General features: G+C 37.1%; 1 protein-coding gene across 1 annotated transcript in view; it reads right to left on the reverse strand.

Moving 5' to 3' along the window:
• The window catches only part of USH2A (usherin), an 838,570-nt gene that overhangs the window by 244,244 nt on the left and 581,618 nt on the right, over window positions 1-12,708 (reverse strand). The window contains exons 38-39 of the mRNA XM_058275221.2: window positions 8,654-8,804; window positions 7,928-8,070 (exon numbers count right to left, since the gene is read on the reverse strand). Of these exons, the coding sequence (XP_058131204.1) occupies window positions 7,928-8,070; window positions 8,654-8,804 (294 nt within the window). The remainder of the gene's footprint in view (window positions 1-7,927; window positions 8,071-8,653; window positions 8,805-12,708) is intronic.

Genomic DNA, 12,708 nt, shown 5'->3' on the forward strand with positions numbered 1-12,708 from the left:
TATACAAATCAACTGGCATGCTACTGCATGGTTGAAAGGGTCACCACAATTATGTAAAACATGAGTAATAACTATAATTGGAGTAGTTTGCTAATACAATAAAAAGCTCTGAACATGAGAAAAGTTATGCTCACAGCAGTAGCTATCACTTTCTAAAGTAAGAATTCATGGATGAAATGACATGAAAAAGATGGTTATAAAATTTTAATGGAATGATAAAAGGCAAAAGTCAGCCTCTCAGCTGAATTCTTAAAATCCCTATATATCACAATCAGCTCCTTAACTGTAAAATCAATGTGGAGTATAACATGTTGTCAATGCGGCTGTCACTGGAGGGGAGACTGGGAAGTATGACAGCCACACAGCTCAGCTGGCCCATGATGAAAATACACCCATACAGCGCTCTCCGTGGGTGTAATTGTTTAGAGAACTCCCTCCTGGAGCAGCAAACAGGGGTATCCTTTCTCTTCAGACCAGACATTCATATATCAGGCCATTTCATTACAGCATTAACGGCGGGAAGTAGTTGCATTTTGTCAAGTGAAGCGATCTTTTATGGGAAACTATTTTGCTCATCACCTTCGAAAATCCAGCCTCAACCTAAAACAGAGGAATAAACTTGTTAACGCAAGGGTCTGCTTATTTACTTTTACACTCAGGTGTGTATATTGGGAGCGGGGGCATGAATAAACAGTTCAAATGGCGCACAACTCGAGTGTGTCTATAACTTCCAGTGATTTTCATGGGTCTTCTATAACTGTTTGCTGTTAAGAGTTACCCATGACTGCATGATTTTCCTGTTATGCTTTCATGGCTGCCCTGAAGCAACTTTTTACCATTCTAATTAAAATCTCACTCATTTTAAAAGCTCTTTTCAGGACTATAGACTCAATAAATGAATATTCCTTAAATTCACCAATGAATCAAAAATTGAGGCAGCAAATATATGGATGTATAATTACATAGAGCAATATATTATAGTTAATTGTTAATGTAGCCTTTGATAGTCTCTACTGATATGTTAGCAGAAGAGTAGAGTGATGAATACTATCTTTGCTTTAATCATAAATTCTTCTATCAATTTTTTATTTATGCTCCAACTACTTGCCAAAAGGATTTTTGACAGCTGATAATAAAAGACCCAAGTGTAGTAGAATCAATAACATGAAGATAAAGAAATATTGATCTTGTGATGGAGGGGTTGTACCCTAAAACAAATATTAAGAATAGGCATTTGTTTATGTTTTGCACAAAAAATGAACACTGAGCTTTTTGACAACTGATAAATTATGAAATTGGCTGTGTATAATAGGCACCATTTTTTAATAAAAAGAACTTTTGAAAACTAGAAGTTTATTGGAATTGAGAGAATACTCATTGAAAATCTGTAAGCAGGAGAACCAATTCTGGAGAATTATTTTTCTCCATTTCTATCTGGACAGTAGAATATAGTTTAGGAAGAATGTTTTGACTTCTGAAACAGAGGCATGTTTTGTGGTGAATGGCTATAGAATCTTCTTTGAAACACTGGGGACAAAAATTAAAGTGTTGATATGAGAATTCATGAAGGCTGTAAAGGTTGTAAAAGAATTTCAGTTTATATGATCTATCTTTCATCCTAAGGCAAAACGTCCCCTGAATTATTCCAAATATAGCTAATCTTCTCTGTTGACAGCAGTCGTAGTTACTTATTCAGATGCTGAACTGTCTTCCCTCTCCTTCTATTTATTTAATTAATCTTAGAAAATCGGAGTTTCAGGGACATTGTCAAAAGGGGTAATACAATGTGATTAAAAGAATCTATGTACTGTTTAAGTATTTTATTAGAGTGTTCTGAACTTTTATAGGCAGGTGCTATTTTATATAGAAAATGATTATAGTAAACACCCAACTTTTTGGTTAATAGCTATCTACTTCCAGGTTTTAGGACTCCCCAACAATAAAAGGTTTGAGACACTTAAAACTAAGATTATTCCATTAATTACCAATGTGTGGCAATTAGTATTTGATCATCTTGCAGAGTCCACTGAAAATCTTTATATCTTGATAGTTTTTTTTTTTAAGCTAGAAAATTGAGAATGGTTTTCTAATAGGTTTAGTGAATGCAACCAGGAGACAGGATTGGGCACAAGAATGACAGAATGGATATAAATTTCCTGCCAAAGTGCCTTGCACATAATAAGTACTCAATAAAATTGAAGGAATATTAATATAGGAAGCTATGGCAATATTATTTTATTAACCTCTTAAACTAAAAACAGGCAAGGTAAAAAAAGATTGATTTCTCAATATACTTTCATTCCCCCCCCCCCCCAACACATACACTGAATTTTTCAACTGAAGGTTACAAGGAACATGGAAATTAGCAACAATCCCAGTGTGGTAGAGTGATATGCTTCTTGTGCCCAAAGGCACATCAAGAGCTCAAGAGGGAAGTTGAAGCACAATGGATGTTACTACATTAATTAATCCATCCTTTTAAAATGAAAATTTGATGGTCACTTTTAGCTTAAATAACTTCCTTTTGAGCTTAGAATATAAAAATAAGAATGCAAAAAATAAATATTTGCTTTACATAATCCTGGAAATACAAGAATTTGGGAGGAAAATCCATGAAAGAGGAATTGAAGGGTGTAATGACATGCATGCAGAGATATTTTCCCCTCAACAGATTAAATTTATCATTTCAAATGATAATGAAGATATCTATTTTACTCTGTTATAAATATGTCAGCATTCAGGGGTTACTACTTAAAAACAATTGTGACAGATATTTAGAATGGAGAAAGCAAAATTATTCTGTAGCACTATTGCACTATTGAAACATGTAATTCATGTTTTTTCCTTAAGTACAATAAACTTTATACCAATAGTTTTTATTTGTTTTTTGAGGTACCAGGGGGTGGGGATTGAACCCAGGACCTTTTATGTGGGAAGCTGACACTCAACCACTGAGCCACATTGCTCCCCTGAGTTGGTTTTGTCTTTTATTTTGCTTGTTTTTTTCAAGAGGCATCAGGAACTGAACCTGCAGCCTCCCATGTGCAGGAGCTCAACTGCCAGTGCCACATCCACTCCCTATACTACATTTTTACTTTTGTCTGTCACAAGGGCTTAAGGTAGTTTACTCTCATTACAGGTTTCAAGAAGAAGAACAATAAAAATTATTTTGCTTTCAGATTCTCTCTTTATACACCCCCCACCTTCATTTTGAAATTGTACACAGTTTGGGCCTGGGAGAGGCCTCTCCCATGAGGGCATTCACTTAGCCAAGACAGCCAACATTGAATCAAAGGGATGGCCAGCATCTTGCCTCTGCCCCAGGCAAAGCATGAGGACCCTTTAGAGTTCACTCCTCTGTATTTGTGTCTTATCCTTGCCCCTCTTGTGTCATACTCAGAGGCTGGCATTCCTGACAGAACATTCTGAAACCCTCCATCATAACTCATATGTCAGTAGACATCCTTCTATAGCAATTGCTTGTTCCACCTCCTGCTGAATCAAAGGTCAGCGAGCAAGTTTGAAATTTGCTGTCAAAGTGAACTCCAAACATCAGTTATCCCCTATTCTCTTTCCGAGTCCTTTCCACGGGGAAGGCTTTCCTAACAGCCCATGGTGAGGTAAAAGATCTGCCTCCGTGCTTGCTCGAATAAACCGCATAGCGCTGTGTACTCTATCTTTTGGTCTTACTCATGCATCCCTCTTGCTAGACTGCAGGCATTCAAGGGGGAGACAACAACTTCTCCATCCTTGTAACACTAGTGACTCTTTCAGTCCCCGGTACACAGTAGGTATTACCTTAACATTTGTTTGGCTGGGTTTTCATCAAGTTGCTTAGATCAATCTCCCTCTATAAGTTGTACTTCAAATTAGATTTTAGGGGGCACCTGCCATGTATCAGATACTCTGCTAGACTTGGCGATACAGAGATGGATGAGAAAGAGTCCTAGGTGTTAAGAAGGCACAATTCAGAAGGAGATGCTAATGATACATCTGTAAACATAAACCACAATTCCAAGGAAGCAACAAGGAGAAAAGGACTCAAAGAAGTGATTTTTGAGCTGAGGCTTTTTGAATAAAATTTTGCTAAGCAATAGAGGAGGAAGAAATGTGTTCTGTTAGATCTAAATTTCAGTGAACATTGCAAAGTCTTTATGTCTTACTCTGGGATGCAGACCTTACCTGTTTCTTTGGAAACTGCCATGAAAATCTTAAAGATGAATGAAAGCCGCTGAGAAGAAAAGTAGAGCAGGACCCACATACTAGATAACTCCCCTCATCGCCCCATCCTCTGTTCACAGTGGAATTATAAGTGGAAAAATTACCAAGAAGATCTAATATAATGAGTAAGCGCAGTATGTTAACAGTACTTCAAAACTCACTGTGTAGGTAACAAGACATATTTCCTACTCTCCTAAAAAATCAGAATTAGTCTGCTGTCAAAATTATTAAAACATGAAAAATGTCTAAGTAAATGGATACAATAAACTATACCAATCCAACAAGTTTTATGTAATACTGCTTCTTCGATTAGTGGTTAAAAATATCAGTATGAGATTTTTACCTACAAATTTGAAGGTCTTTTAAGTTATATGTCGACTGAATAGTCTGTTCTATAACCAGTTTTTTCGGGGAGAGGTAGGAAATTGACTTAGAAAACAGTTTCATTAGATTGAGCTAATTGTTTGTGTATACCATATATGTTTGCATTAAAATGACTGAAATAATCAGATATGCTATATTTCAATCATGTAACCTGGAAAACCTCAGGAGAAAAAGAGTATCTGACTCTTACTGGTCTTGGGAATTCACAGTTGTAAGGAAAAGTAGGTTATCTCATATTTTACCCAGCCAAAATAATATGCCCTCATTTAAGCTGAAGTTGGAAGAAATTCTCTTCCTCTTCAACAACAATTTCTATATGCAGATACTACATAGTAAATACTTATAAACACTCAAAGTAGGGGGAACAATAATAAAATCAGGAGTGATGGTTATTTCTGGTTAAAGATACCAAAATTTTCAGCTGCTAGGTATGTGTCTTCATTTTATTAAGCACATGCTCCCAAGTCTAACACAATCTTAGTGAATTTTTGCAAGCTGCCGACATGTCAGGTACTTGGACTGCCAGGAGCACAATGAAAAAAATCAGATGTTGTTTGTATTTATCTGGTTGCAAATAGTCGAATACTACACTGACCAAGCTGGCTGGAACAAACATCTTTTATTAACACACATTTAACAGGATTTAAAATATTCATAGCAAGTGTGCATTATTATTATTTGGCATCAGCACACTAGATTTTTAAAAATGCATGGGACTGGATATTGGTGGCATACCGATGTAAATGACAAATTATTTGAAAAAAAGTCTATTAAAATTCCTCACTGCCCTTTTCTCCATCTGAGAACTTCCCTCGGCAATCAAGCCTTTGCTTCTCTGGCTAGGGCTCATTTCCTGACTAGGTTTGTCTTTACGATCTCAGCTGTGTCCCAGGATTGATGAAAATCAAACTAAAAGTGTTGCTATTGGTGACCTATTTTGGCACCAGGAGGTTTTGTAGCTGTGACTGGTGCAGAAAGGGGCCCGATGATGATGAGAAATTCAAATGCAGGCATGAGGCGACGTCTCTGTTTCATTCTGTAAGATGATATGTGGAATTTCTACATCGGAAACTACACTTTGGCGAGCAGGAGGTGCTGGTCAGGATCAAGTAGGACGTGCCATTCTGGCACAGAGCTGTCAGCATGGGTAGGTTTATAAGCAATACTTTGAAGCCTTGACAGAAAAACTGCCTGTGCCCAATGCCAATCATTCAGGCTTTGTCAACTCAATTGCACATCCTTTTAGAGGTGGCATCCATCTCCACTGACACCCAAAATATAGAGTGCACTGTCACCACATCTCAGGGGTGAGCATTCACTGGTGTCTTATCCTGGAAGGGCAACGGCCAGTTTCTGGCTCTCTGCTAATGTGCAGGACTTGAACCGGCACATACAACACGCAGGAAGGAAGAGCCTATCAGTTTAGGGAATGGATTTAAAGAGAAATTATGGCTAGGTTTCTTGAGTTGATACTTGGGATCTAATCAAGTGTTACTACTTCTTACTTGAGAGAATGGTTACTACTACTCATCTCCAAAAGCAGGATCTAAAAAAATCACCAAGAAGATCATGTTTCTATGCATGAAAATCCTAACCACATACTTCTAGTCTATACGACTTGTTTTATGGTAGGTTGAAATAAACGGTAAGTTGCTCAACAAAGAATGCAGTGCTAATTGATAAGTTACAATGTTTTGGCCTTTATGTCTGTGCTGCTTTCCAGCCTGGAGTTAGGAGGCCATGGTCCCCATTTGGTAAGCACAGTGACCACGTTCCTACTGCGGAAATCCAACTGTTGCCTTTTCTCTGTGAAGAGAAATTGCAGGTACCTAAAAAATGGAGACTCTTGCCTTATCTTACAACCTGGCATTCTATGGAGCCATCAGTTTTGCAATGGGATGAATATATTTTTAGTTAACCTTTATTCAATGTTCCCAAATATCCTGCTATATCTAAGCAGGAGATTAAAAATCTATCTTCAGTTATTTAAAAAGTTTTTTTTTTTCCTCCAAAATTCTATTTTGAGTATGAGCTCTCCAGGCTATTCATCTGTACTGTACACAGTTGGTGTCCATGGTGGCAGATCACCCAGAGTGTATGCAATAGCCCCTCTAAATGGCATGCAGGTGCTTTGAGAGGTGCATTAAAGTTTCCTGGGCCTGCTACCGTTAATGGTATTATGCTGATAATTTACTAAATGGTCTCCCTGGGACCGAAGTGACTGGATGTGTCCTTGTAAAGTACCTAACTTGCTCCCAGGGAGTAATTGTGAATTGGGAGAGATAAGTTAAATATTATATTTATTATCATTCATAATGGTTTTTCTTAAAAGTAAATTTTAAAGAAGGTAAATTTCTAAATCTGTCTCATTTGATGTTGTATTCTCACTAAATTAATATTATTAAGGGCACTGTAGAAATAAAAATCTGTTTAGTATACCTTTAGTGTTGTTTCAAATACCATGCCTTTTGGTTAACAGCCTTTGAAAGTTGATCAGTTCTCTTTGGATATAGAACCAGCATGGCATCTGGCCAACAGAGCAACATCTTCTAAGAAGTCCCTAATTAAAAGACTTGACAAGATTAATCCTAAAAGCCTCATTGTTCAAAAATACAGTGTCCTTATTATTTCTGTGTAGCTTGATTTAATTCCAGGTTTTCTTAAAATATTATACTTCCATATACATGCCTTTATAGAGGTAATTAGTATAAAACCAAACATCAGAGTATTTATTTTACACATATAACCTACTAAAACATATATATGAAAAAATAACTTTTCAGTGAAATACTAAAAAAATCTCTTTATTAGTTGAATAAGGCAATCCTAACCTATATATGCAGGATCACTGTTATCAGATTATATTCTTTGTTCTAGAGATTGGCTTTCAGATACAAGTAAAAGTTCAAGGGTACATATTTCCAGAAAAATGTATTAAGAATCTCTAAGGATCTTCGTGAAATAAGGGCCATATTTCACTGCCAGAATTCCTCAAAGGAGAGAACACCATAATATTTGGTTACAGAGCAGAAAAGGGCAACCTTTTTCTTGCATGGGACCTAATTACACATGAAGGATAGGTGGGGCTGTATCTAATTTATCGTCAATTACTTCTTCCTGACTGTGGGCCTAACCCTCCAAACCTCCAACCCCACCTTTTTCTTCTTCCTGGAGAATCTCCTTCCTTCCCTGCACCCTGAGAAGATTACTATGCTAAAAGTCAAAAAAGAAGGGAGGCTCATGTCTTTGCTTTGGGAAAACTGAAGCTACTTAAGGATCCCTAATGTGAAGACATTGGCTGTGTATTGTTCAGGCCACTTACTGTCCTCTGTGGTCATGAATGGAATCCAAGAACTATGTGCACTGCCAAATCCATTGGAGACTACCAGCCGAAACTCATACTCTGTGCATGGTTGGAGATCTCTCACTTCATGGTTTAATGATAAAGAAGGATTGGAAAATAACCTAAATGGGAGAGAAATGTTAATTAGGAAGTTTTAGACTTTAAAAGAAATTTTTAAAGAGTAAAATCTCATTTCAAAGATAGTTCAGAGAATGTCAACATATATTATGTACTGCAGTTTTATGTCACTAAGTGTTATCTCCTTGAAAAGCAGTAGCTATTCGGCTGAGGGTTTGTAATCTTGTGTTTATATGAGATGTAAAGTCTAGAAATATTGAGACTGACTTCCATGTGTATTTTGTAGAAGAGGTGTTATAATTTTCTAGCAACAGTTAATATGGCATTTTGTTGGGTTTGGGTATAGCTCCACTTTATGAACTACATGTGTTCGTGAAAAGTTAAATATGAGGTAATCTTATATTAAATGCTACACAAATAAAAATTAAACATTTTCTAAAAGTAAATAATTATTTCCTGGGTTGTTTGCTTGTTTTCTTTTCCTTTTTTTTTTTTTGAACAGAGGTAGACTATGTTTGTCGCAAATGAGAACTGACCAATTCTTCAAAAAATTAAGGTTATGTAAATTATGTTTATATTATACATTTCAGCTAGCAGTTAGGAGGATGGGAAAAATGGAATGCTCACTCAAGAAATCCATGGGTGGAGTGGCCAGGCCTCATCTGGAGTTGGTATCTGGGAGAGCCGGGGGCATTGTTATGAACTGGTGTAGACCAGACAACCTGAAGACTGGTTGGAGTGGCAGATGAAAGCCTTGGAGGCAGCACGCCATCTGGAGCTGTCGAAAAAACACAGATGAATTAGAGCAGAGAAAACTGTGGAGAACATATGCTGGATGGAATCGAAATGCTCCATATACTGGAAAAACTGTTCCTCAGGATCAACAACAATGTTAAACATGGTCCATTTAATTTAACATTTTCATTCCTGAACTACTGTACTTCCTTATTGTTCATTTCAACACATTACATTAGTATTTCAGTCTTAAAAGCCAGCCCCCAAATAGCAAGCCAAATGAATGTGCAGCACATTCCACCTGTTCTTCTGTTTACCTAGCTGAAAACATGTAGGGAATTTACTGAAGGAAATATAAAAATACAACTTTAATTTAACTCTTTGCTCAGTAGACCAAGGAATGTAACATTGAAAAACAGTCCAGGTCATATATTCCTGCCACCTACATCAGGCATTGCCACCTTAATCACTCTACTACACAGTGCTACACATGACACAACAGGCTATTTATTTATTTATTTTAGGAACGGAAGCTTGTAGGAATTGTGTTTTTCTGAAATGATAAATACACATGATAAGCTAAAAAATAACCCATTCCAGCCTTAATTCTCACCCATGAACACATGAAAACTATACTTTTTTGTATGTGCTTTATATAGTCAGTTGCCCCTTCTCACATTGCCCTTTTCCATATTCAAATATATTGCAAGTTGGGGCCCACATGCTGCTTTTTTCTAGTCTAATTGATCCTCTGGCAAACCTATTCCTTAATTCAACATATCTACTGGGTATAATCTATCAGGGAAATATGTTTGAATTGTCCTAGAGAACCTAATGGGAATGAGTACAACTAAAGCATATTCTGCTCAAAATAATTGACAAGATGACTCTGGTTATCTAACTTTTCCAACAAGTTTAACTTGAATGAATCACTAATTACAGTGTTTGCTCCAAAGTTCATCAGAAACTCAAAAGCACAGACTTGAGAATTAAACAAGGTCTGTGGCTCTAGAAAAATTACCTAATGCCCCTGAGCCTGTGTGTTCTTATCTTTAAAACAGGGATAATCACATTTCCCTTGCAGGACTGTTGTGAAGAACAGTAATAACATCAGGAAGGCTACATATTTTGGGTCCTGGTAATTATTAAGTAATTGTTAGCCATTATTAATATATTATTATATTGGATTGATCTGTGCTTCCCTTAAAATAATTTAAGTACTACTGTAGTGTAATTTGTTAGGAATGTTAGATTCATTCTTACATAAATACCTAATGACCATGGATTACTAGGGCCGTTGGTCAAGAGAAGAGGATCAAAACAATGAAAACAAGCTAAATTATCAGGGTTCATTTTCAGCTTTCCTTTATACATAACCCTATGTAGTATATGATTTTTATACACCCTCCAATTCAGAAGAACCTGTCTGTGAACAATGAGGCCAATTGATGGTGTTTTAGTTTGCCAAAAGGGCTGCCGATGCAAAGTACCAGAAATGTGTTGGCTATATAAAGAGCATTTATTTGGGGTAAAAGCTTACAGTTCCAATGTTGTGAAAATTCCAAATAAAGGCACAATCATAGATGCTTCTCACTAAAATCAGCTACTTTGATCCTGACATGTTGCCATGAAGTGAAGCAAGATGGTCACCAATCTCTGTCAAGGTTTCAGCCATTCCCTCGGCGCTCACCGTCTCCTCTTGAGCTGCTCCATGGGTCCAGCCTCTTGGAGCTTTGTGCTTAAGTGATCTTCTCTCTTACACAGTAGGATCAAACTTGGTGGCATCCTTTTTTCCCTTCTGTCTGTCTGTGTGAGTCCATTTAAATCAGATGGATTTAAACCAGGGGTTGGGAACTCAATGACTTAGTCTAATCGAAAGCCCTAAAGCAATTTTATCAAGTAATCTAATCAAAGGCCCTCAGCTAAAATTTAATGCAATCAAATGGTGTCACACCCTGAGGAATAGAAGAGTTTATAAACATAATAGTATTTTTCTTTTGGGGAATTCATAAAATAATCTCAAACTGCACAGATTGACAGTGATAAGAATAAAGAACTAGATTGCCTGTTTCATCAAACTATAGTAAGATTTTTAAGTTAGTCAGTAAATCATTCATTTATTCAATAAACATTTATTGAACATCTACTCTGCGAAAAACAGTGTTCTAGATACGGAGGGATACTAGCACTGGATGAAGGAGTTCTCTGCCCTTACGAAGATTACTATTAAGTATAAAGGGTAGGCTATAAACAAACAGAGAAGATGATTCCAGGTGGTAAAATTGCTCTGGAGAAAAATAAAGCAGGGGGAGGGAAGAAAAGGTGACAAAGGAATGTGTGACTTTATTTATTAGATGATAAGTTAAGTTCCAGAGGAAGGTCCTTAGTGACACTTGGGGAGAGACCTGAACGGGGAGAGAGCAGCAGTCACGGGAAGGTCTGGAGGAAGAGCCACGCTGCCTGAGAGAGCAGCAGGTGCAGGGGCAGACAGGAGGGGACTGCGCTGGCTGTGTTCACAGAACAGGAGAAAGGCCAGGCTGGCAGAAGCAGAAGGAGTAAGGAGGAGAGGGAAAGGAAGACGGTGAAGGGACAGGCAGGGTCCAACCAAGAGGGCCTCGGAGTGACAGTAAGACTTTGGATTTCCTTCTGTATGGTGTTAGGAGCCATGGCAAGGTCTGGTTCTAGACATACGAGGACAATTCGGTGCTGTATGGGGGCAAGTGTAGAAAAGGGACATCTGTAGCAATGGAGGCGAGGAACTGTTAAGAAATAGTTCCCTCAGTTAGTAGACCCGTGGCGTGACTGGGAAATGCAATAAGATTGCTTGTCCAGGGCAACTTCAAGCTGTACTTAATGTTCAATCTCTAGTTTGTAGGACATTCATTATGAAAGGCTGTTTATTGATATTTTTTTCTGTGAACACAAATAGTTTTAACAATGATAATTTCTGAATTAATATATGTTCTCTTTAATTGATTTATAACAAATGCAAGCACAAAAAAAAAAAAAGACCACGGAAAAAGCATGGGCAAAAGTAAAGTACTGATTGCATATAATGCATAACCTATAAAACCGTGTCCTTTTCTTGATTATTTTGTGTCTAATTTATCTGTGTCAAGGAGTATAATGTCATTGACAATCCAAATTCTGAGTGGAAATCAGCTCTAATAATTCATGAAGGTGGGGAAAATCAGTTTTAATATGTATATAAAAATCCCTTCACGTGTTAAAAGCTGTATTACTGTGCTGTTCAGAACAAATAGGAGCCTCCAAAAGTAGGCTCCATAATGAGAATAAAACATCATGGATTCTTTTCTGAGTGCTAATAAAAAAATGTGCTCCATTAAATTGGTCATACTTTGATTATTTAACATTGCAAAATATTTCCAGAGTCACCATCTTAAATTATTTGGGTATAACTGCTCATCCTGTATACTTTCAGGAACACAGAATTCTGGAAACCTTTCTTTCCCCTCTGTTTAACCCCTTTTATCCTAGACCTATTCCTCCGGGGCTCCTTAACTCCAAAGCAATAACTGGGAGCCAGCCATAATTTCACCCCTGGTTTCTTAACAGAAGAGCCGTGTATCTATCAGCTTGATATATTGTCTCCAAGATGCTACGTTGCTCAAAAAGCTTCTCTCCAGTTTAATATGACCCTCACGGGGCAAGCACTCCACAGACAACCTCCTGAATCAACACATCTTGTCCAGTAAATACTAATTCTACATGGCAACTGGATAAAACAGCTTCCCCAATCTATAAATTCGAAGGACGGAAGTATTTAATAACATTTCAAATGTAACTTTCTTTCTAAGGCTAAATTAATACAGAACATTAAGCAATACATTAAGTCACAGATTGGACTAGTCTAGATGGTATGTTTTTTTGAATGTATGATTTTATCAAACTTTTAAATGATGTGCATTTGTGGACTCTTCTCTGTC

The sequence above is a fragment of the Dasypus novemcinctus genome, chromosome 13, assembly GCF_030445035.2.
Source record: "Dasypus novemcinctus isolate mDasNov1 chromosome 13, mDasNov1.1.hap2, whole genome shotgun sequence".
In the NCBI taxonomy this organism is placed as follows: domain Eukaryota; kingdom Metazoa; phylum Chordata; class Mammalia; order Cingulata; family Dasypodidae; genus Dasypus; species Dasypus novemcinctus.